Source organism: Sinohyriopsis cumingii, chromosome 1 (genome assembly GCF_028554795.1).
Source record: "Sinohyriopsis cumingii isolate HCF-2022 chromosome 1, ASM2855479v2, whole genome shotgun sequence".
Classification (NCBI taxonomy): domain Eukaryota; kingdom Metazoa; phylum Mollusca; class Bivalvia; order Unionida; family Unionidae; genus Sinohyriopsis; species Sinohyriopsis cumingii.
This window is the reverse complement of record NC_142961.1, coordinates 56,060,000-56,087,464: the sequence shown is the minus strand read 5'-3', so window position 1 is coordinate 56,087,464 and position 27,465 is coordinate 56,060,000. Positions and strand designations below refer to the sequence as shown.

The 27,465-nt window shown below is 34.2% G+C and overlaps 1 protein-coding gene across 5 annotated transcripts in view; it reads right to left on the bottom strand.

Annotated features, from left to right (window-relative positions):
• Window positions 1–18,002: 18,002 nt before the first annotated feature.
• Window positions 18,003–27,465, bottom strand: part of LOC149806907 (uncharacterized) — a 70,436-nt gene continuing 60,973 nt past the window's right edge. For 4 of the 5 annotated variants that reach the window (XM_089959529.1, XM_089959520.1, XM_089959540.1 and 1 more), the window contains one exon: window positions 18,003–24,653. In XM_089959529.1, coding sequence (XP_089815655.1) covers window positions 24,637–24,653 — 17 coding nt within the window. In that variant the 3' untranslated portion in view covers window positions 18,003–24,636. The remainder of the gene's footprint in view (window positions 24,654–27,465) is intronic. The other variant, XR_016421303.1, reaches the window with a different exon arrangement.

The following is a 27,465-nucleotide window of genomic DNA, read 5'->3' as shown; positions in this document are numbered from 1 at the left end:
TATATATATATATATATATATATATATATATATATATATATATATATATATATATATATATATATATATATATATGTATGTATGTATGTATGTATGTATAACGGTATTAGGATGCAATCACTGCAAAGGGAATTGCCTTATAAAATAGAAAATTTGAACTCTGCGGCAGAATATGTTATTACAAATACTATGAATTATGAATCGCATTTGCGTGTTGGTCTAGGTCAGTTCTGTCCAACCCGCGGCCCGCGGGCTGATTGTAAATGGCCCGCCAGAGCTCGAGCAGCTATACAGTCTTTGCTTTTCAGATTTCTGCTGTGGCCCTCGGCTTCAAGAAAAACATTTTTCAGTGGCTGTTGGTGTCAGAAAGATTGGACAGCACTGGACTAGGTGATCGACCATACCTAATATATGGTATCGGAGGAAAGTCGAGTAATCAGATTTGTCATCCATGCAGATCTGTTTGTAAGTTTTATCGTGCACGCCGGTGATGATTTGCTAAACCTGTGATTGTGGAAAAAACCAGCAACATCAACACGGTCAATAAAAGACACAGAAGCAAATGAAATAATAGCCAGGATTTAAGCGATTGCAGTTTTCTGAGACTAGTACGGTAAAAATGATTCAAACGTTTATTAATATAATTTGCAATTAGACAATGATTTTCCCTTATATACCAGTATGCCTACCGTTAATCAGTTGAGGCAGCTCGTACGAGAGCACGGGATAAGAATACCAAACAGTTTGCAAAAAGCTAGTATATTTGAGTTATTAGGACTCGCAATTGCTAATATAATTTTTTAAAAAACAATTCATCGTGATGACAGAGTTTTTTTTAATCAATCTTTTTGTGGGCAATTTCTTTGAGATTCTGGGACGCGTGCTTATGTAAAATTCCAATATCAATGATATTAAAGTGAAACAACCTGAACATAAAGATGACACCTTCTTGATTCTTGCTACATCCCAAAATTAATTCCACGAGTATTCAGAGATACTACAATTTATGCAACGATGTCTGTAACAGCATTGAAAAGGCTAAAGCAAAATAAAGAACAGCACATATAAATTACATTCAACTCTTTTTCAAAACAGGAGTTTCCACGCTGCTTGGAATAAAATTCTCAAGAAATCTACAGGAAATATCTGAAATTAATTATAAAAGATAACATTTCTGACCTGAAGAATTTATTGACCCATTGGTACAAATGAGTGTTAATAACTTTTGGAAAAATCACAGTTGTAAAAGTCTTTATTTTTCCAAGATTAACTATCTCATGCTATGCCTTTTCATTTGAATAAACATTTACTAAATAGCATGTTGACTTTTAATTAAATTGATCTGGAACGAATGTAAAGAGAGAATTAAAGAATAACATGTATTAAAGATTACTGTTACGTATAGTTAATTTTTATTGTTTGCTAGGTGTTGTTTTCTATCTTTGTTATTTAACTATATGCTATTGCAATGTACCATTGTATGTTGGATTTAACCTTGTCCAAAATCAAGTCTATTTTCTACTTGACCTGAATTATTGATTTTTTTATATTTTATTCTGTAATCAACTTATACATAGCTAAAATAACTCCGCCATTGCCGGTCCCAAGCCCGGATGTAAAAGGAGGAGGGTTGGGCGTGGGGCTAGCAACCCGACCCAGCTTGCTACAAAAACACTAACAGAAGACAGACCATAAACTGAAAGCCTGAGGGAGGAAGGGTCTTCTTCTGAAAGACTTATGATGCTATGTGGTGAAAGCCGCGAGACCGCGGAAGCCATAAAGCAGACCACCCTTCTATCAAACAGGAGCATTAACATCGCGACATGGAACGTGAGGACAATGTATGTGGCAAGAAAAACAGCACATCTAGCAGCAGAGATGAGGAACAATAACCAATTCCTACTGGCCATTAGCGAGACAAGATGGACTCAACCTGGACAAAGAAGGCTGATATCAGGAGAAATGCTAGTGTATTCAGGACATGAGGAAGACGATGCGCCTCATACACAGGGGGTGGGGGTCATGCTGTCGAAGCAAGTATATAATGCACTGATAGGATGGGAACCACACGGGCTCAGAATCCTCACGGCAACGTATAGGACCAAGAAGGAGAAAATAAAGATGAACGTCATACAATGCTACGCTCCAACAAATGACGGCGAAGAAAAAGATTAGGACCAGTTTTACAACAGACTACAGAACATAGTAGAGAACTTCCCAGACAAAGACATCAACATCCTCATGAGTGATTTCAATGCCAAAGCTGGGTCAAACAACACGGGGTACGAATAAGCCATGGGGATCCACGGCCTGGGCGAGATGAGCGAAAACGGAGAGAGATTCGCAGACCTTTGTGCATTGAACAACCTCGTCATCGGGGGTACCATATTTCCCCACAAGAACACATGGATATCACCAGACCATGTGACAGAGAATCAGATTGACCACATCTGCATAGCGAAGAAGTTCAGAAGATCCCTGCAAAATTTGAGGGTGAAGAGGGGAACAGATGTGACATCTATGCAAAAACAACGCCCTAAATGGAATACTACCTTCTCATTGGCCAACAGTACATGTATGACAAATCAGTTTTAAGCAGCGATACCAGCCCATGTGCTCTATTCTACAGAAATACGTGAAATCAACGGTTCAAGTAACGATTCAACAAAATAATGTATTTCCCCAAAATACAAAGAGAAAATTTACAAAAACTCTTAAATTATTATGAACTAATTCCCAAATAATCCTAAATGTTCTATTACAATGTTAAAGAAAATAGAATGATACGAATGAATTACAATCGTCTTGAATGTCTTGATATATTAGTAGTCTAGCCTTGATATGCCAGTAGTCTTGAATGTCTTGATATATAAGTAGTCTTGCCTTGATATGCCAGTAGTCTTGAATGTCTTGATATATAAGTAGTCTTGCCTTGATATGCCAGTAGTCTTGAATGTCTTGATATATAAGTAGTCTTGCCTTGATATGCCAGTAGTCTTGAATGTCTTGATATATAAGTAGTCTTGCCTTGATATGCCAGTAGTCTTGAATGTCTTGATATATAAGTAGTCTTGCCTTGATATGCCAGTAGTCTTGAATGTTTTGATATATTAGTAGTCTTGAATGTCTTGATATAAAGACCATCCATTTAGTACGTACTCAAAAATCTGCCAAAAGCTTGACCCCGACCCCTCCCTATACACATGCGTACTTTTTTACACACACACACACACATACCTGCGTAAGTACGCTTGACGCCCCTCCCCCCATCCTAAAAAATGGCCTATCTTTAATCCACGCAGAAACGATTAAGAATTAATAATATTAACATGTTTAATAAAACAGGTAGTCCACCAAGTTGAATGTCTGGCTGCATCAAAGAAATAAGCTGCGTAACTTTAAAACGTTTGTCAAGTGTCCGCTAAATTTAAACGCCGCGAACAGGTTACGTATTAGACAAATTATTATCGAAGTTTCACCCCAACCCTTATCTCCTATGCGTACGTACATTATCAGTATCACCCCCCACACACACACACACACACATACGGAAGCGTATGCATTTGGGTTTACCCCCTTCCCCCCTTCCCCATGCGTACGTACTAAATGGATGGACCCATACCAGTGACGCAGTCCTAAATGTCATTGAATGGATTCACAATAATCACAAAGCAGTGCATTAATCCAAAAGTCAATGAGCACTTTGTAATTTATAATGAAAAATGTCAGTAATTCCTCTCAAATTGTATCTTAAAACAACTGTCACCTTCACAGATTCTCAGAGGCTGGTCATAAGAAAAGAATGAATACTTGTTTACAAAATCATTTATATATATATATAAATTTTCGTTCGACCTACGACGCAATTCCCTGATGTGGGTTTCCTCAAATTTCCTCCAAATTATAAACAAGTTCACTTCCAGGAAATATCAAATTAGTAAACAAAGTCAGACCTTGAACTCAGATTTTAAGTGAATAATATGACCAAAAGCAGGTAGGCAAAAACTACATGAACATAAGTAGATCACCCCCTTCAAGCTAGATACACAGAAAGTGGTTTACTGCGATTGGATAGACTTAACAGTTTAAGATCAATTTAGAAATTGGATATGAAACTAAGGGTGGATAAATAAATTTAGAATTTAGAATAATCTGTAGGTTGGTAACTAAAGCATTTTATATTGTATTCATTTTCAGAAAAAAAAAAAAAATATTTTGGCAACCAATTTTAAATGTTATAATTTAAATCAATTTTAAAAATTTCTTTATTTAACAAAATGTAAGCAAAGTGACGTGCATTTCAATTAATATTGAATATATCTCATACAGATTTATGTTAAGTTGCAACTTATTAAATAGAAAGTTGGGTGACATGTCCAAACTAAATACGTTTTACTTACATCAAAAGGTTTAAAATATACAAATACCATGACTTTTACTAAGTTATGTAGATTGTGTATAGATTATCACACCCGTAGTGAGCTGTAAGTGACAATTAGTCTTGTAACCGTACAGTTTACAAGTGCAGCGACAATCCAAATTGGTATTTATTCGCAAAACTAGATATGGTATAAACTCTATAATATACTCTATACACTGCATACGGTATCTTATAACACTGTTCTTTATATAAGACATATCTCTAGCAAATTGTATTTCTTTTACGTGATATATTAGAAACATTGTGAGATATGTTTATTAAAATTGTAGACCAGATATATCAAATACAAGTTATCTTATGAAGCTTGTGAGATAGTTTATGAACTTTACAAGGCATAATATATATTTTATGTGATATAGTTTTTGAAACATGCAGTAATTTAGCTCGTCATAAAGAACCGTAGATTTGCACCGCCTATTTGGTAATGATATCGAAATTCTTTGTATTTTACCACAATACAACCCTGCACTGGCTGCGCTTTGTGAGCTTAAAGGTGAGTCTCGTGGCCAACGACTATATGAGTGTAGTCTCTTTTCGATTTTGGCGAGCTCAGGTTTCATAACTCCATGGCGTATTTCATAATATGATCCACTGACATCTGTAGCGACAACAACCTGCACAATATTAAACACTGAATAGACTTAAGATAACCGGTCTGCAAAATCATAACAAAATCAGTAATATAATCTATTCAAAAAGCAACAAAGAATAACAATTTTGACGTTGACTGATTTGCTATAGCAACAAGTTCAAGTAACCATAAAACATTTCATTGAATATTTTTCACAAATCGAATGTAATTTTACTCAACTGACACCCCGTAAAGAAAAAATTAACAAATTTAGGAAAAGGAAATCTTAGTCATTTCATCTGCAGGTTAACCTACTATATGTGACGGGATTATAATTGTGGAATGCAGCTGAGTAAGCATCGATAAGCTTGACTACAAAACTTAGCTCAAATAAAAAAAACATGACATCTAGTCAATTTACTCAAAAAAACCGGCTATATTGTGCACAGGATCATTTTTGCCATTGGGTATTTAATTCTAAGAAGCGACAATAAAGACAAGAATCATACGCAGTTTATTACACGTGAGGGCGGAACCATACGATTCCAGCTCTCCTGGGCACTTTGTGAACCTTTTACGCATATCAAATCTGGTATGGGTGTTATTCTTTACATCAGTGCTGTCCAACCTTTTTGACACCATGGGCCACTGAAAAATGTTTTTCTTGAAGCCGAGGGCCGCAGCAGAAAACTGAAAAGCAACGACTATATAGCTGCTCGAGCTCTGACGGGCCATTTAAAATCAGCTAGCGGGCCGCGGGTTGGACAGCACTGTCTTACATGATTAAACAGATTTTTTTAAAAGTTACCTACAATAGATTTCCATATGTGGTTCCAATATTGGAATGCGGCATACTTAAGTACAATTTTACGTGTGCATCTAAATTAGCTGAAAGCGACCAGATCAGGAAATATTTTTTTTCCTTGGATGCTCATCCTTTAAATATGATACAGAGTTTTCATAAATGAGGGTGATCCATGATTACCCTCTGGTTAGAACAGTAGTGTAATTCTATGGAAACACTATTGTCGTCAAGGCGGCATTGATATTTAAACATGCTTCCTGTCCCCCAAAATCTATTTGGTCTTTAACAAGATTATTTTTGAGTATATACTCGTGTCTGGTAACACTGTTTTGACAAGTGCAACGAAATTGCTATCAATGTTAGCATTGATCAGCCGGTCCAACACCCCCTTAGCAAATTCCGCAAGCTCATCATCGCGGTCAGAAACAATCACTTACATGTAATGATAATTTATTCTTAAACTAAAACGTCAAAAAATATTGAAGTAGCCGAGTAGTAGGATGTTGAGTCCTTCGAACTGAAGTTCATCTCCGACGACCAAAGATAATGACATTGTATATGTAAAACTTCTTGTAACCTTGCTGTCTGGAGGGAGGATTCACGTGTTATAAATTCTCCAGACTGGATATAACTTTTTGATATTGCTATTGTACCCCACTAAACAGAAAACTGGATAAGTTGAAGACTCCCCAACTTTAAGTTATGAAATTTAGGTTTATCAAAACCATTCACGTCAGGGAAAATAAATCGAGCACCTGTTATGATGCCAGTTGTTTATTCCTTTCTTTCGCTGGTCAAAATTCCAGTGTATGTTGTAAATATTGTTATAACGCGTAGTGGTGGGGCGTATTTGTGATATGTTCATCAACGTATTTCTGCACCGTATAGTAGTATAAAAGAATGGTTAAACATTCAACAACATTAAGTACTGGTGCAAGTTCAAACAAGTCGAATTATAACAAATGATTGGGTGTCACCACGTGCCGGGTCCAGTTGTCAAATCCATGTTAACAATATCGGTTTCACGTGTGTGTTGCACCATCGGTGTCAGTTCATTTATCAGGACAACAGGAAAATGTTTGACTGACTTTACAAACTGCGAGTAAATCAAGATTGGTTAATGGACGCGTGGCGTTTTGTGTGTTGTCCCGGGTAGTAGTAGACTTTGGCCTGATGGTATTATGACAGTTGTTTCTGATTAAGGAAAGCAATTTTTCAAATTTTTGTTTACGATGTGTCCTTTGCATTTGCATCTCCACTGACTTAGTGTTACGTATCTAAGTCTTTATTATGTAACAGAAAGAAGTGAAACCAACAATTTAAGGAACAATTAACAAATAATTTTAAAAAGATACTTACAGTATTGTGAGTTAATTCCCATATAATCATAAAGGTCCTACCAAAATTAATTCCAATAGTCTTGAATGTCCTGATATAACACTAGTCTTGAATATCTTGTTATGCCAGTAGTCTTCCATGTCTTGATATACCAATAATGTAATCCGAAATGTCTTTGAATGAGTTCTTAATAATTCCAAAGTAATGTATAGTCCTAAAAATCAATGAGCACTTTGTAATTTCTTTAATTTGTGTAAATAATTCCTCTCAAATTATATTTGAGTACAACTATAAATGATTTCAAAGATTGATCATAAACATTAATAAAAATATTTGTTTTCCGTTCACTATTTATACATATTGTCACTTGACGTATGACGCAATGGAAGTTTTGGAAAACCTAAATTACCTATTTTAGTTTCCAACAATTTGTAAACATGTTCGCTTCCAGAACCTTCAAAGATTGTAAACAAAGTTAGGCCTTGAACTCATTGTTTAGTATTATGGTAAACAACATTGCAAAACTCATGTAGGTAAAAACGCTACCCTCAATAACGGACAAACATCCAACACATAATATTACTAAATACACATAACACTTTGATAATTTTAATGTCACTGATATATTATTTTGTTGACTGCGCTAAATCGATTAAGTTGTGCTTTGGAACAACTTCAGTTAGCTTTATCTGAGAAAGCCCAAAATGTAACCCCCCACAATCGTTTCTAATTGAATTGTTTATTTTTTATTTTCACAAGCTGGCTTTCACTAAGGCCCACCACATTCACTTCATGTTAGGACATCATTATTTGAAAAGAACAGGTTCAACTACTCACCGATTTTCTACAGGCGTGTCAAGGACCCTAATTCGACCACTCGCGCCCTCTAACAATAGAGCCTTTTCAGAAAAAATCACAGCATAACATCTATAGCCACCGACTCGAGCAACAAGATACGTGTATGCAAATGCATGTCGACAACGGACTGTCTGAACAAATCCAGATGTTCTAATAAAAGTAATAAATCGGGTACAATGTACGAAAGTCGAGCTGGGAAACTGCAAACCAGTGGCACCGTTTTGATGTTGGTCTATATAGACCAGATATTGTGATATTCACATGCGATTTTATTATCTTCTTTGTCCAGCTAAATTTCTTCAGAGGGTTCCTGATGACAGTTTAACCGCAAAGAAACTTCAGTTAACTACTACGTGGTCACATACAGTCTTGCTATGCTCTTAACTATTATCTCGATTTGAACTCTGAAACGACACGAATACATTTTTGGTGTGGTAAGGACATATTAGGTACTGATTTGCCATGTAAACTGCCTCAATATTACTTGTTTGGCAGTCATCTGTGGTATGTACGAGAAATGACAGCGGTTCCCGACTTCATAAATGACAACAAACGATCTTCCACTATCATTAGAGGGGTTAACACAGGCATCAACGAAATCATTTGTTTTAATAGAACTTTACCAGCAGCACCTCTTGTACGCCAAACTGTATCGCTGGCATTGTTCTTACAAACCTATGCCACTCTGTGTTTAGCGCCAAAAATAACCCTACCAACATTTATGTAAAACTCAAAAGGTGCCTGAGGGAAATTGCACACTAAAAGGTTTAGTCGACGCTGTAGAAATCCCGACTTGAAATTTGCATTGATGGTAAGTACACCGGGCGTTGGACCATCTCCTTCCGTATTTCTGACGATTCCAATAGAACACATTTTATGACCTACATGACTGCACGAGTTTTTGACAAACATCATTGTTGGGTTAGTGTATTTGGCATAATCATTACTGTATCAAGAGAGCCAGAGAATCGTCGTGACAATGTCAGCGTTGTCGAGAATTGATTTGATTTCAGCGCAATCATATCATTATTACCAGATCCAAATTGAGTATCGGCACCTTAATTGTTCTTGTTTTCCTCTATCCATTTGCCATCAATTTCGAAGAAAGCCTCACAAGAAAGAAAACCCTAGACGTGTTCTGCACGTGTAATTCTACTTTTTACTGATTAATCTCTTAACCGGTTATGAATAATACTGAAAATCGTTTTTGCTTCAATCTATCAATACAGGGACTCCCATATCAAATGTGAGATCGGATGCAACTTCTAATTGGGCCATGGTGAAGTTATAAATGAATAATTGCAGTTGCATCAGTTGATAAATGCAGGAAAGATTTCCGTTGATCAGAAAAAATCCTTGTGATCCGACCCCGTTTCGTTTACTTCTGTATAAACTGTAAGGAGAACTACTTTATACTATCTTCTATTAATAGAGTAACGTGCAAAGCAACTAATGTAAACACTGAACCGGAAGGCATATGCACTGCATGCCTTTAAAGCGAAATAAAAACGGTGGGTTTATATTTTATTTAGAAAATTTAATAAATTGATTTGACAGAATCAGATAACAAATCTCTGTAATTTTTCTAAAGACAAATGATTCTTTCTTTGATTATATTTGAAAAATGCTGGGAAACTAAAACAAATCTGCCAAGAAGAACATTGGTCAATGTTGTACAACACTTTGGCCGCTTCTCGTTACATATGGATTTAAAACTATTGGTAAATTGATATAGGGGTTGAGAGGAGGAGGGACCAAAGACTAACTTTATAACAATTGGATTCACAGTCCTACTATATAAGACGCAGACCTTGATAATTACGATGTGGCGTGAGTGGGAAAAATCCCGCTATTCTCCCAAAGTAACTGTCAGCATCGATGTCTTGCACTTTTAAACTATTGGACCCCCATCACTATAACCATTTACCGATAGTCTTAACTTCATTTGTAAGTAGTCCTAATAGGTAACCTAAGCTGTTAACAAACACGAACACATATTTAAAGAAACGAAAAATGGTTACTCACGGGTCTGGGCAATACCGATTCGGCCAAGTCACAATGAACTCATGAGAGCATCAAATCCATGAGTCATTCCTATGTCAAACAAAACAACACATCCTTTGCTTTGAATATTGCACTTTACTCAGATCTCATACGCCAGCTTAGATAAAAGATTAAGACCATCCTGTGAAATGTTCAAAACATTTGATCGCCTACCAATGGTAGAATATTTTGTTTGATGTTGATGAAGCTATTACGGTGCAGATGGAGAATCGCCAGTTTTATAAATAACTACGTATCAGACGCGCTCAACTATAATTCATACGCTAAAACAAAGATCTAAAACTGAAAGGAACTATCTTTAAAAAAAAACAAAATAAAAATATAAAATAAATAAAATTATAAAGAATTGCACTTATAAGAGTTTAATATTGTTTTTCCTGAGTTTATCGTGGTAGAAACTGTCAGTTGCCGACACGCACAGCTTTCATAACACCCTTCGGGCGTTATTTGCTGTGTGATTCGGCAACTGACAGTTTATACCACGATAAACTCAGAAGAAAGCAACAATAAACTCTTAAATGATTTTGTCTGAATCCTTTTGTACCCGCTCCCCATTACCATATTTGCAGTAGCGGAATCAGCTATTCATTGTTGAGCGGCTTTATTAATAATTTTACCAACCGTGGTTGGTATTGTTTCTGTTGACAGTAGTTGTCATGCAAACAATCCATGAACAACATCACCAAGACCAGTTCCGTTATATGTCATGTAAGCGGGTTTTCTCGCGTTAACAATACGCACCGGTACTATACGTACACGTACGACTGTTATATTTAAATATACTGTACAGTTCTATTGTCAATGCTTCACCGCGGAGATCAACAAGGTGCCCATATTTCGATTGAAATGACAGTTATGTCGCCGCTACATTAACGAAATTAGCAGAGAACACCATGGTGCAAATACCCTGGTTAAATGTACATTCCCGGATAAAGTTACTGTCGACTTGATACATGAATTGACATACGACTTGATTCTAACAACCAACCAAAGCCTGGTGAAGCAATCATTATTCGTGTTCATTCTGCATGTTACCGAAATTATTTTGTTTATAAAGCATCAAATGATATCAGTGTACGTCAACGTGCGGGTATAGATCTTATTCATGACTTAAATGCAATTAATCCTAAAGAAGGTGAATGAATCGCTAGATTAATCATCAAAGGCGGCAAAAAATCCACGATTGTTTCTGGGATCCAATAAATCGACTCATCGGAGACAATGAGGCAAAATATACTGACAAAAAAAAAAACAACATTTTATTGTGCAGACTTTATCCAAAATATATAACAATCGTCGTGGTTATTGAAAATTAGCAAACGCGGCAAACGTCACTACGGGGCTACTCAAGAATTGTTGGATAAACAAGCTTTGTGGCAAATTTACAAACCATTACCAGGAAAGATTTCACGTGGCTGGTTTGATGTCCTAATGAGGTTCATCAGACTGATATTTAATTTACTCCACATGATCGTGTACGTGATTGTCTATGTTATGTTGCCAACAGATACAAAGAAGCTGAGCCATTGACATCTAAAGATTCAGCAAGTGTCGCTGTTGCGCTTAAAATTATTTATGCATGCGGACCATGAATATGGCCGCGATTGACCATTGATATGGCCACGACAATAGCAAATTGATCCTGTTAAAGTATTTCTTTAATCTGTTGCTGCGCTGCTAACAAAATGTAAATGCATGTCACCGACATGACCTTTCTTATAAAACATCAAACGTGTACTGCAATGTGCCTACGTGGATCCCATCGATGACTTTAAATATGATCAATCCAAGACTTGGAGAATGAATCGCTAAATAGCTCATCAAATGAGGTGTGAAGGCCAATGTTGCTTTCTCTGGTGTATAAAGTACATTTGGTTGTTGCATTGACTAAATGTTCACTCAGTGAAGGTAAAATATATTGATACATAGTTTCTGATCTGATCAGATTTTATCCAAAACATAGTGCAGTCCCTGCAGTTAATGGAAAAGTGAAACTACTGATGAAAATTAGCAAGTGCGGCAAACCCATGGGGCTGCTCGAGAATGGTGAGCCAAACAAGCATTGTGGCAAATGTATGTACCACTACCAAGAAAAGTTTCAAGTTGTTGGTTTCATGTTCAAATACCTAATAAAGTTCATCAAGTTGATCTCTTATTTCTTCCACACAATCATGTATGTGATCGATAGGGCCGATTTTACACCTATAAGTACGCGTTAACCCTCATATATGTTGAAAATAGCTATAAAGAAGCCAAGCTATTAACATCTAAAGATTCAACAAGTGTTGTTGATGCACTTGAACATATTTATCAACACAGACCATTATTATGGCCACAATTATTAGAAGTCTATCCAAGTAAAGAATTTCTTGGATCTCTTGCTGCGCTGTTAACAAAACATAAGGTGCATGTTCCCGTTAGACCTGTTAATATACTTTGTGACCAAGCTATATATGGAACAGTTTGATCGCGCAGTTATTTGGGCTCCAGTAGTCTGAGTGTCCTGATATATCAACACTGTAATCCAAAATGTCTTTGACTGAATTCACACAAGTCCAAAGTAATGTGTTAATCTGAAACTCAATCAGCACTTCAGTAATTCCAATAAATGATTTGAATAAATAATAAATCTCAAATTATTTCTGATTTCAACAACAAAAATGGAAGCTTAATATATTCCCAGTGACTGATCGTGGACAGAAAAATGAATAATTTTATTTACCAATCATCTTTATATATAAATATCCACTTCATCTATGACATAATAGGTTGCTTTGGAAAATGCAAATTTCCTTTTGAAATTCCACCAATTTCTCAACAAGTTAGCTTTTAGAACCGACTAAGCTGCTAAACAAGGTTAGGCCTTGAACTCAAATTCTAGTGAATATCTTGACAAAAATCTGGTAGGCAAAGACTCCATGGACAAAGTCAGGCAGGCAAAAACTTCATTTATAACTTATAAACATGACAAAAATCATAAACAGTTGTACTTCACCCATCTAAAAAAATAAGCTGTTGCTTCAATGAAATGGTATGATGACCTAAATCTAACCCATTTGAATAAAGTCAAAGTTATTAAATAGGGATTCTGTCACAAATATTACAGGAAACTTGTCAGAATTTTTATGGCAAAGCCCTATGCAGTCCTGAGGGTACAAAAAGCTGGAGCACATTTAGAAAATCTGAGCAAAAAATGGTGGTACCTATGAATGTACATGACAATATCAAGGATTGAACCCAGAACCAGAAAAGTGCATATCAGATATGTCTTAGCTTTTATGATATTCTGGTCTTGGTTTCTTTTTCTCTTTTATTTAATACCAGAGGTATCGAAGAGAGTGAGAAAAAAAGGAAAAATATCAAACCAATACAATTTATTTATTTATAGGAAACTCATATTGCAATGGTTATAAAGAGAATGAACAACACATGTCTACAGAACCCGATATTGTCAGTCAGTCATCTATCGAAGTACTAGCTGGGACTGACAATACTTAATCCTACAAGAACTTGTAATTTCAATGAAGTATTTATACTTGATTAATAACTGGTTGTGTTATCACCATTTGCAATGTACAAAAAATTAAAAATATAAAATATGAAAAAAAGAATAAACTAACCTGTGCTATCAGAAATTCATAGAGTTATAAATCGATTTTGAGGCCAGGACCTACCCAAGATTTATACATGAAATGACAGTAATACAGAGATACATCAAAATCAATATTTGGAATATCATTATTATTGCTCTGTTTGTTGTTGTTTTTGCTGTGATTCTGATTACATTTGCTTTATTCTCTCTCTCTCTCATGCATGCATTTATTTATATATTTTATTTCTGTGTTTCTTCCCTGTCTTGATAATGAAATAATAATCATCATGATTTAATATGAAAGAGATGTTTACCAAAGTATGGTACATAAAAGCTTGTAGGAGAAGATTATAACTGATCGCTATGAATGACGTCAAGTGAGGGCAGGGGTAGTAAGTGTTTGGGATAGTAAAGGGTGGGTCACTAGCTTCAAGCAACTGCCATATTGCCAAACTCTTGTACTTTAAAAGAAACACTTGGTCAAGTGATGGATATGGACTAGATACTACTAATTAAAAAATTGTTATAATGCATTTTTTGATATTCATAATTGATGAACTTTATGTTCCTAACAATTTAATATAAATTTAAATAAATGATTATAAAATTAAGAAAATAGGGGAAATAAACGTATAAATATATAAAAAAACTTCTTCAAAGCCAAAGTATTGCACCATTTGATGATAATATTTACCACTAAATATATATGAACTTTAGGGATACAGACTCTGAAAATGAAATGATGATGACTTTTGATTGATTAGGTCAGTAATTACATCAAAAAAATAAAGAGAGAATGAGTGGGTGTAAAAGACTGGAATTAATACATTGTTTTTTAATATTTTTTTGCTTCCATTCATTTCGGATAATCATTTGATATAAAATAATAAACTGGTGCCTGTCTACTTGTTCACTTGAAAATAAATATATCAAATCTGATATTGTCTTTTTGTGCTTAACACAAGTATGTTATACATAATGTATAAGCCCCATACATGCCACATTGTTTAAAGCAAATGACTTGTACTCTGTGTGTGTGTGTGAGATGAATAAAAAAAATGCTATAAAGGAGAAGGTAACCTCCCTTTATTTCATATATTACACGCATTATATTCCAAAAGACAAAAAAGATCATTATTTTACATACTAGAATTTTGAAATATATGGCAACATGCAAATTATATAAAAATGGTCCAAAAATATTTATTGTCCTAGTTAACTTATATATATATATATATATATATATATATATATATATATATATATATATATCCCATACAGAGTATCCATTTGTTCAAACTAATGTCATACCGGTATTGTTAAGTTGGGCTGAATTGTCTTTTCAGTTGGTCCAAGATGGGCCGAATTGTCTTGGGCTAAATTGTCTCGGTGCCATAATTTCTAACCTGATTGTTGCCTGGGAGTCCCTACCACCATCAACTTATTGGTGTTTCAAGTAAAGAAGAAGACAGGCTGCTAACTCTCCTTTTCTGGTTTCTAGAACAGTCCATTCAGTAAAAACTGTCATCCGCACCAATATTTGCAATGTCTGGTTTAATATTTCTAAAGCAAATTAAACAAATAAAAAAGAGGAATTCTTGTGTACATGTGTTCAAAGAGATGTAGCTCCAAATGTTATGGAATTATTGAGATTATCAAAAACAATGAACTACATCACATTTGTTGATTGAAAACATGGCCCATGCAAATACGATGACCGTGTTAGTAAAGAAACTCCCGTTTGATTTGAAATGCCAACAAATTGAAAGTGCTTGGGCCCCCTGTCAATAATCAGGTTAGAAGTAATAAACTGATGAAAGAAACAATTAAGTTTTGTCATTTTTTTATATCTTTAATGCCTTTTGTATTCAAAATCTAAAGAGTGGTACAAACAATGGAAGGTTGTGTGAATAATATAGCAGTTTTATTGTTTACTTTACAAATAATTTAAAACCGAAAAATACCCAATTATTTCTGTAATATCTAATTTCACTCAATTTTAATTTTATCAGTGAAACACCCAAAAGTCCAAAAGTTATAAGGCTTAATACAATGAGTAGTTTCATGTTAAAAGCAGCAGATGAACACGCCTAATAACTGATTTAACCTTTAAGCACCTTATGGATCTGAGGTCACATAATACGTGTGTGTGTGTGTGTGTATATAAACATACACACACACACTCATCTTATAACAGGAACTATGTTATAATGAAGGGCCTTATAGTGAGAGAATGTTATACGTAGTAGCAAGCACCATCCTACAGTAGACAATTAATGAGATAACAGCTATACACACCGACATATTGAATGTTTATAAGCCAAAATTGTGTAGCAAATAAAAATCAATTTGTAAATGTAATCAGAGTATGTATACAATAATTGAAATCATTAATTTTATAAAAGTATTTGTAACCTCAGAATGACTCTTATTTGGCTAATAACCTGTATGACAATTTCTTAAATCACGAAAAAATATCTTGGCAAGATTTCCACTTGTATAAAAAATACCTCTTGCACAAATATTATGGAGAAATCTGACAATTGTTTGTATTATGAAAGGAATTTTCTGCTGCCAAACAAAAAATTGTCACGATATAAATTTGGCTTGGCTTATGTTTATGATTTGTTTTTGAGAAATATGTATTAAAACTTTGTATAAAAGTTTAGTCCTGGTGAAAATTATTAATTCACTGACTGTTAACATTTTAATATCATTACATTTTGGATGTTTTCAGCATTATCAAGGAATCTGCAAGCTCTGCTTGCAAGTGGAATAAAATTTGTCAATATTCTTGTCAGAAGTGTTTCCCTAAACATTACAATGGTCTAGTTGTCATTGTATTTTGCTTTTATACATAATCTATATTTGTTTGATAGATCATGGTCGTATCTTGCTAAATAACCATAGATGTGAATGGACTCTGTATCATATGACTTAAATATATTGATTCCATTACAAATTGTTGTCAACCATCACCCCAAAGAATTTGTCTTGGGTAACCTTTTGTAGACAAATTTCATTCTATTTAAGATACAAATTGTCATTTTCCAATTCTGCCATTTTTGCTTAGTAGTATTCATTAATACTTTAATCTTGACTGTCTACTTCCATGTTATTTTCTTTACCCTAGTATCTCTAATCTACACACAAGTAAGGCAGTCTGAAGAGACACCTGTAGGTCTGGTTTAAGCTGTTTGAACCAGACCGAGCGGTGTCATCTGCATATAGGTTGGTAGATAAAATACAGTTGCCTAGTTCCAGTGGTAGATCATTCATGACACAGAGGAGGAGGGAATCAAGGATGCAAACGGTTCTTCTTTGGAAAAAATTATCATTTATTTTGACACATTATTTTCAGAGAGGATGTAAAGCAATTAATCAATCATGGAATGGTCACATTGATAAATGCTGAATTTGTTGGTAAGAATATAATTATCAGCATGGTCATAAATTTTTCTACAATCAACTAGAATGGATCAAACTCATTTTCCTTGATCTTAGGCAGTAGCACATCTACCAAGGCTGTCTCACAGAACTGGCTTTCTTTGAACTCTGGATGGTTTTGTGGCAAGTACACCACAGGATTGTCATGAACATGCTTTTTAAGAAGTTGGGACAGAATTGGTAAGATAGATATGGGAATGCATGATTTTTTGTGTTTTGGAGATTTTTAATGTAGCTTTAACAATTTTAGTCATATCACTATGATGTCTGCAGTGTGACACCAAGCTGACCAGTCCTAACACCAACCTCTTAACGTTGAGCACCAAGTGAGGCAACTTTTTGTACCATTTTTATAAGTCTTTGGTATGACTGAGTTGGGGTTTTAACCTGTTACCTTGCGTATTAGAGGAAGACACTCTAACCACTTGGGCCACTGGAGCAGTGAGATGGGTATGCAGTTGATAACATCTTCTTTACTACCTAATTTATGAATGAGGGTAACTTATTTCCATGTCTTGGATGCTTCCCCGTACAGAAATTTCTCATGGATTCTGTATGGAATACTTACGGAATCTGTATGGAAGAGATATGGACTGAAAAACTTATGGAATCAGACAATTTATTCCATATCAATTCCATAAGTACTTCACAGCAAGTGAAAATTCCATATGGAATAAAGTTGCAACTTTAATCCATAAGCACTTTTTCCATATGGAAAGCAGGCTCATGTATTCTAGCATCATGGAAAATACTCTTTGAAGAATTAATAACCTAAACTATCTGATTAAAATAGAAATACTGGTGGGAGTTAAAGTACATGTATTTGTCAGTGTAGCTGATGTGGAAGGATGAATACATACTCATAAATCTGAAGAAAACACATGCATTTCAGTTTTCTTTAATTTATTTCCACAGATGTTTAAAAACAGACAAAGACATGACCCAAAAAGTAGAGAAAATGTAAACATGATCAGAATATTAATATCTGGTAGTACAAGCATAGATGAATCTTTGGACTAAGAGAAAATTTGGTGCATGGTAGATTTTGGGCTTCATTTGATGTTTACTCTGAAAATTTAATATTTTTGGCTTCCTATTAAAATGTGCTCTACAAAAATCATACCCTAGTGAAAATATCAGTGAAATTTCAGCAAAATCACAGTGAAATTGTTTTGACATTCACTCAAATGTCATTTTGTTTCGCTAAAAGTATGGTATTTTAGGAGATTTTATCAAAATTTCAGAAAATATCAGTGAAATTTTGTGATTGAAATATCACTGACTCTGCCAATTAACATTTCTGAAAATATCAGTGAGAATTTGTGATTGAAATTTCACTGAGAGTTTGTCAAAAATTCTAAAATTATAGTGATATTATGTGATTGTAATATCACTAACATTTCAATAAAAAATATCAATAAGATATAATAAAATTTATTTTTTGTTTCTTTTACAATTTGAATGATTTTCAGCAACATTTATATTTCCTGTTTCTGATAGCTGTACTTTTTTTGTTCATTTTGGGCACAATAACTTCTTTCCACATCTTTCCTTGTTACATTTCTTTTTCAAATTTTTGTTGTTTTTATTGTTGCATTTTTGTTTAACTTCAATTGATTTAACTGCCCTCAAACAAGTTTTCTTGTTTTCCATTTTAAAACAGAATTTCCTTTTTTCTCCTGATCTGAATTGGATTTTCCTCGAGATGGACCCTTTTTTAAATATTGTCTATGAAACTTTTTTTAAATAATGCTCTATCTGGTCTCATTCCGCAACAAGCTTTCTAAAAAGTATTTGTTCCGTTTATTATTTAACAGATGATCGCTGTAAAGAGCTTTCTGATTAATCAAAATTTTGTACTTGCCCAATGAATCATCGTGTAACAGAAACTGATGGGAATTATGAGCATGTTTGCTAAACATGGCAATTCGAATTTTCGAGGGAGATGCAAGTTTGAATTACCATCTGAAAAATGTGAGGCAATGAGAATAGCTTAAATACAAAATCTATGGGATTGTAATTGGTCAATCTGTATGAAAACTGAACACCAGGACTAGCATTTTGCTTTTTTGTGCCATAAAGAGCTTACAGTAGCAGGCTAACATGCTAAATATGACGAGGAATTGAACCAGGATGATTTCAAAGTTATATAACTCCAAACTGATTAACTTCCAGAATTTAAGGAGGGACAACATATAGATCACTGGTGGGAATAGTTGCAAGATATCCATGTCTATCAAAGACAGTCATATATTTGCGGAGTTTTCTTGGCTCACAAGTAAAATCATCCTTTAATATCCTGAGTGGCATTATTGTATATATTATCAAAATATTCTAGGTGTGCTAGAATTCAGTGTAAAATAAAGTAATTATATCATGATAAACATTTGTCATGGCTGCTTATCAAACAAGGACTAATTCAAGAGATCACAGCAGCATCATAGTTTGTACATTAATAAAAACTCAAGTCTGCAGTACAACAGTGACATAAGGCAGGCTCCTAGCATTTCTTCTTTTCATAATCAATGTCCCAAATGGATGCTTTTCTGTAATTTTGCATCATTTTCACAGTTGAATTTTTCAATGCAGGATAACATTTTATATATGTTTATTTTTTTCACAGATGCCTGTGCATATGTTCCAGGCTTGATACTTTGATTTTTAAAATCACTTATTTAGTGTCAAGCCAGATTCTTCACATCATGTTGTACATACCTGTATATATTGTACATAACAGACAGAAGGTCTCAAGGTAGATTTGTTCTGTAACTAACTGAGTTACCTTCTCTAAATAAAGTCTTATTTATTATTATTATTATTATTATTATTATTATTCTTATTAACTCCCATATCTCTTGCCTTGGATGTCATATAGTTACAACATCTGTATAATTTTTTCATGGTTAATACAGTCCTGTTTAATTCATATCCATTATTTATTTGAAACCTTTTGAAATGTCTGAAAAACTACTGAAACTTCAGTAAAATACTATATAATGATCAAAATTTTAGTGAAATATCACAAAAGTTTTAGTAAACTCTCACAAAACTTTAAATGAAATGTTAGAGATCTTGCCAACTCTTTAAGTGAAAGTTTTGGGCAAAACCTCGCAAATATTTCAGTGAAATTATAGTTTGATCTCACCAAACTTTCAGTGAAATGAAAAAGACTTAAGTGATGTCATCATGGATCAGGTTTTGTATGCAAGACAGAAAATGAGGACAAGAAAAACCTAAATTTTTTTGATAATGTCTGTCAAAATAAAATGTATGATCCATTTTAAAAATTATTGTGAATATTTATCATTGATTTCCAATAATGTCTAAGAATCATTAGGCAGTTTTAGAAATCTGAAGAAGATTTTTTATGGCTTAGGCAGAAAGTGCTTAAAAAACCTGTCTGAAATCCACCTGTAAAATTTAGTATGGGATGGACCATTTCCAAATTCCATATGGTATATTTCCAAATTCCATATGGACTATTGCCTAATTCCATATGGACCATAGCCTAATTCCACATGGATTATTCACAAATTCCATATGGATTATTGCCAATTGCCTAATTCCACATCGATTATTCACAAATTCCATATGGATTATTGCCAAATTCCATATGAACTATTTCCAAATTCCATATCGACCATTTACTAATTACATGTGGTATATTTCCAAATTCCATATGGATTATTGCCAAATTCCATATGGAATTTTAATTTTATTCCATACGGACAATCTACATATCTCATGGACTAATCTGAATATTCCATGGGATTACCCTTAAGAAGTACATAAGGTATCCATAACATTCCCATATGGATATAGTGAAATCCATAAGAGTGGTTCAGCTATAGAATAAAAATTTCCATATGGATATTTCTGTACAAATACGTATGGATTACATATCCAGTCCATGTGGAAAATTTCGTACAGGTCAATGTAAGGTATTCTATCAGATAGCCAACAGCAGACATGGTGCCATAATATGTATTTCATTGTGACAATTGTTTCAGAGCTTCTTCATTTAGTATTGTAGAAACTCAAATACCTGTGTCCAATGGAATTTTCTCTCAAGAGAAAGTTCTTAATTCAAAACGATTGGTGTTTAAAATTGGTTTCTAAATTTTTGAAGCTATACTGACAAAAAAATTCATTGAATGTACTTGCTATTTCAACATCCCCATCAATGATCTGGCATTCCTAGCTAAGTTGTTAGATTCTATATGACCTTGTGAAATATTATCTGCACCTAGTTTTTTTAAACCTTTCTACAGAGAATTCTTAATGTAAATATTTTCTAAAGCAGATTGATAAATGTTCTTTGCCCCATTCATCATTTTTGTTAGTTTATTTCTGCATGCTTTGAAATGTGTTGGTTGACCAATGGATTTGAAATAATCATATGTTTACATAGCATTTAGAATGTTGGGAGTTAACCAATTATCAGGTTGAAAGTTATTTTCACTGTATGTGAAGAATTCTGAATAGCTGCAGTCAAGTCTTGCTTTAATAAACAAACAACGCCCTATATATAAAATTACACACATGAGATCACACATTCTAATATAAAGCTACACATAAAATTATTATATTTTATACTAAGCACATTCAAAGCATACCAACTACATACAATTCTAGAATTTCCATCTTTCAAAAATGATGCAAATGATCAAATATCCAATTATCCAAAAACAGCCAAAATATAACTAAAAATATGGTAAGAAGCTGTCATTTATTAATAATGTACAAATTGTTTTGTACAAAATACTTTGAATTTTCAAGCAAAAATGCTGAAACATCATGGTTTGGAAGCATTTTAGTTCCAAAACTAATTACACAGGACCTGAAGATTGTATCAGATCATTTACAATGATATAATCACTATTAAATTACACCAAAAAAAGTTGAAACCACAACACATTACATTTCACAATTCACACAACAGCATAAAAAAATATGATTTGTTTAAAGGAGAAAAATTATATAAATCTCACAATACCTTCCATCTCCAGATCATTGTACTGCAGCATTTGAGGAAAAGATCTTAAAATGTGTATTGTGGCAAAACTTTAAAATTTACAAAAATAGGTATTTATTATCGGTAAAAGAGAAATCAAGAACTCTGAATGGTTGAAGCTGTGGTATTGCTTATACTACACCCGGGCTATTTTTTAAATGTCTCTCATCTGCAAAGCACCTAACCTTGCTCCAGAAATGCATAGATTAGATCAAATTGACACCACCATTAAATGCAAACTTTAAAGATTGTTACACAATACATTCCTTGTCCAAAAAAGGTTAGTAGGTAAGGTGATGCAAATGTCAACTGACTTCAGAGTTCATGACCTTTCAATGCTGATACATGTTTTTAAAGTTACTAACATAAAGCATGGAGTCATTTAGCTCCAATGTATATATCTATGCAATGCAAGTAGCTAATACGTGATGTTACCTAACTGACACTCATTAAATGTGGGGAAAATTGGCTGTACTGTGCACATGCAGTGTTCAGTAGCATTGAGCTATTACTTATATTCTACTTTATGAAAGTTATAGCAATCTTAGCTGCAACATTTGCACAGAAAGAAAAAAAATCAGTTTTATAAGTGATAGAAATATCTAAAACAAGAGTCCCTCGAAGGGACTGGCACTCTACTGGGTGAAAAGAATTTCCAGGATTTCAAGACAAGACCATTTCTTCATTTTAAATGCTGAGTGTTGAAACTCTAATATTCTTCAGTGATAACAAGATTGTCAAATCAACTGCTGTGGTGGACATGCTCAATGTCAGATTGGCACCATTTTCATTTAGAACCAAGTGTATACCATCATAAATTGTGTTGGTGACAATCACATGTCAATATGAGGACCCATCCACAGGAGTAATGACAGTACGATTTTCAAGGCAGCTGTCATGGCTGCCATAAGGATGTATGAATGGTACCATTTTCATTTAGGACCATCCGAATTAGAAGCATCGATTTGGGAGGAGTAGAGATAACAATATTTCCAAGATAGCCACCAAGGTGTCCATATTATTAGTCAGTTTCCATCATTTTTATTTTGAACAAACCAGGCACCATATGAGATCTTCTAATCAAAGCCATGTCAAAATGACTTTCCATTTCAGAGCAGCAGCCATAACAAGATTTTCAAGATGAGCACCTTGGTCATTTTAACACCATTTTAATTTAGGACCAACAAAACATTAAAAGAAGTCTTTTGGTGAAAACCCCATGCTGATAATACTTTGTTTTGAGGAGTAACAAATAGCAAGAATTTTAAGATGACTGCCCTGGTGGCCAAACTCAAATATCAGAATTACACCATTTCAATTTTGGACTAATTAGACATCGTAAGTCGGCTGGTGAAAGCACAATATCAATATGACCAGCTAAGAAAAGAAGCAATAATAAGATTTTAAGATTTCCCAAATGGCCATTGTGGTGGCCATTTTGGAGATTATATTGACACCAATTTATGTACGATCAACCAGACATCGTAAAACGTCTTTCACTGAAAACCCCATGCTGATATAACCAGAAATTTAGGGGTATTAGTGATAACAAGATCTTCAAGACTGCCACTATGTTGGTCATACCAGAAATTTCATTGGCACTAAATTTATTTACAATCAACTAGACATCATATGAAGTCTTTTAGTAAAACCCCCATGTTGATATGACCATCCACTCAGGAGGACTGGCACAAGAGGATTCTCTAATTGGGCATTGTGGCAGCCATAAAGGATGTGCTAGTGGCACCATTTTTATTTTGAACCGACTAGACTGTATGAAGATCTCATTAAAAACCCATTTCAAAATGACTTTCATTTTTGAGAAGTAGCCAAACAAGATCTTCAAGATGAGCATCATGGTCTGATCAGCATCATTTCAATTTAGGGCCAACAAGATAGTATAAGAAGTCTTCTAGTGAAAACCCCATGTTAATAACACTTTTCATTGAGGAGGAGCAGCAATTACACGACTTTCAACATCACTGCTGTGCTGACCAAACTGGACACCAGATTGGCACCATTTTCATTTAGGGACAAGCTAGGCATTGTAATTAGTCGTTTCATGAAAAACCCACGTTAATATGGCCATCATTCCGAAAGAATAGTGATGACAAGTTTTTAAAGATGGCTGGTGTGGTAGCCATATTGAATGTCTAAGCAGCTTAATTTTTATTTAGCACCAACTAGACCATGGGATGAATGTGTTTGTAAAGTTTCATTGCAATCCTCCATGTAGTTTAGGAGGAGTAGTTATAAAAATATTGTGTTAATGGACGGGTTGATGACAGACCACCCCATAAACTCTTCTGATCTCTGACGAGTAGGGCTAACGTAGATTGAGATCTTAGTGGACAACAATTTCCACAACACAAAATTTACAACTTGTGAAGGTCTTAATCCTGCTAGTTGTTTTTCCTTTCACACACTGGACAAGTTCCAACTTTGTTCCAATAGAGATGACCAATGGATACAGGGTGTAACCAGTCAGTGTTTCATTCTGATACATTCAATACAGTATAGCATCTGTAACAAAAGGAAAAAGAAGAAAGCATGGCTCATATATGTCCTAATCCATTCACCTCCCAAAATTGTGGGCAAATTTTCAACAGAAATAAATTTCATATTTTTCCCAGAGTCAAGTTTCTGGATATATCAGTAACGATTCTTGGGAAATATCAATTTGAAGCTCATTGAATTTTCTTGGTATTTTTAATTTTCTTACAATATGAACATGAATTACTTAGTACACATTCTGCTCCCCATCACTATCATTGTCACTGAATTTTTAGTTTTTAACTTTGAAACAAATTAGTAAATGTTAAGTCTGAAATAATGTTTTATCATGAAGTTTTAAACTTCAGTTTCAGAACCTTAAAGAACTAAAACTGATGGTTAATGTTAGTAAGTGTTATACTGTGGATGTGAAGTTGTGAAGTACATGCAATCCTTTCCCCTGCAGCACAGGGATGTAGAACAGAGCCATTGCACCCTTTGCCTACCATTAAAAGAGACAAATAGTGGCAACCTTTTAGCTCTGGGATGAATCCCTTGATGATGTTCCAGTTCAGAAGGTCTAAGAGTTTCAACTACTCATGTGGTCTAAGTGGTTAGAGCATCTGTCTGGGATGTGGGAGGTCATGTTGAGTCTGTTGTTGTTGTTATAGGGTTTAATGCCATTTTTCAGCACAAGGTAGGCTATACATGGCGGCCAGTATTAATGGTGGAGGAAGAACCCTGGAAAACCCAGAAAGAACCACCGACCCACGAGAATCTACTGGCAAGCTTAATCACATATCCACATTTGCTGAGCCTGAGACTTGAACCCACACAGACAGAAGTGAGATGGCAGTGATCCATGAAGGAGAGCGCTTTAGACCACTCGGCCACTAGGGGCCCCTGTGTTGAGTCGAAACAAAGACTTATAACAAATGGCATTAGCAGCTGCCCATTGCTAGCCACTCAGCATTAAGAAGTTAGCATTAGAACTGGTCAGCCTGTCATCAGGATAATGTGACTGGGTGGGACATGATGCTACATGTCTAAGCATGATGCCCTAAGTGCTAGACATCACAATAAACTGTCACACTGCAGACATTGTTGTTATGGCTGGAAAATTGTTATAGCTACATTAAAAATCCACATTACAAGCACACACAAAGTTATAATAACTACTTGAGGTTCCAGTGATCTTCAGATCTGATTTTATAAATTGATATTTTATACTGTATTTCATTTCCAGAACAATTCTACAACTCTGCAAAGCTCTACCACATAACATTCAGTTAATAACAAGTACCATGTACCAGTTTTTGTGACTATTGGTGACTGGGAATGGTGAGTTGTTCATGTCAAATTTTACAAGGTTCTCACTGCCAGAGATTAAAATGCAATTGGGTTTTTTTGTAAATAGAGAGTAAGAAAAATGAAACACCACAAAGGTATGACAGCTTCAAAACTTTTAATGATGTTAATTATAGGTTTACAGAATATGGTTGAATTTCTTGAGATATCCACTAGTTTAAAAAAAATAATTAACTAAAAATTGTTTCCATGCATCAAAGGAGTAATTCTGTATAAAATTCATCATACATTCTAACAATAATTTACCTATGTTTTTACATGTTTCAATATCTGTTGCTTTGGTTGGAGAAGCTTAACTATCCTTACTTTAGTTTAAGAGATCTGTAAAAAGAATCTGGTGGCACAACTCAACATTTTGACCTTGAAATTCTAAATATAGCTAATGTGTCCTTTAGACATCTGACTTTCAATGTTATTGGTATCTTGTATAAGATTTAAATAATAGTTTCTCAGATTTTTTAAGTTTACAATATAGCTTGAAACATGGAATGAAGCTTTCCCCAATCTTCTTTACATCTTTTTAAAACAACAGTATTGTTGGTATACAAGATAATGTAAATGTAGTTGATGTTTTCCCTAAAGATGAATGGGCTCTAGTTTTGTTATTATATACAGACAATACATTAATTTTTTAACAGTCATTAAAAACTATGTAAAACAGGCATACAAAAAAATCCAATAATTTATTATAATGGCAAAATAATAGAATATGTAGATTCATGCAAATAACTAAACTTCAATTTATAAAAAAAGAAATGGTTCACAGCTATGCAAAAATAACTAAGTGCATGGGGGAATTTAGCTCTTCGCAATTTATAGACTTCATAATTACAGAAATTATTTAAAGACACTGTTTTATCTGTTAGAGAAATATAAAATCTTTTTGAAACTTATTTTATCTATGCTTAATTATGTATCAGTGACATAGGGTTTCCACACAGGAAAAGATGCTGAACAAATTCATATAAAATTATGCAGATGGTTATTAGGAGTGAAAAAAATCTGCTAATTTGGATGTTCTCTATGGTAAACTGGGGAGAATCCACTTTGGGAAATAGGAAATATATACCTTTTAAATTTTGGACTCTAATGTTGCTAAGCAGAGATAGTTTGATTTGTAGAACTTAGAAAGTCATGATGATAATGGTAACTCTTATAATGGGAAAAATTAAATATGTCAAGATTAATCTGTTTGACAATACGGGATTTTCTCATACATTGAATAATCCTAATCCTACTATGTGAGACATCAACCCTAATTTTTACTTTTCTGGGTCGTTGACGCCAACCCCAAAAACATAAATATCAGGGCTGATGTCTTGCTTTTTGTAGGACTAGAAATAATTAATGATATTTTCATTCTAGTCAGTGAGTAAGCAGTCTGGCCCATTTTTTATTATTAAAATAAAAACTGGATATTATCTTTGAGGTCACCAAGGAAGCTAGAGTCTTATTTCTTGCACAATATTTATAA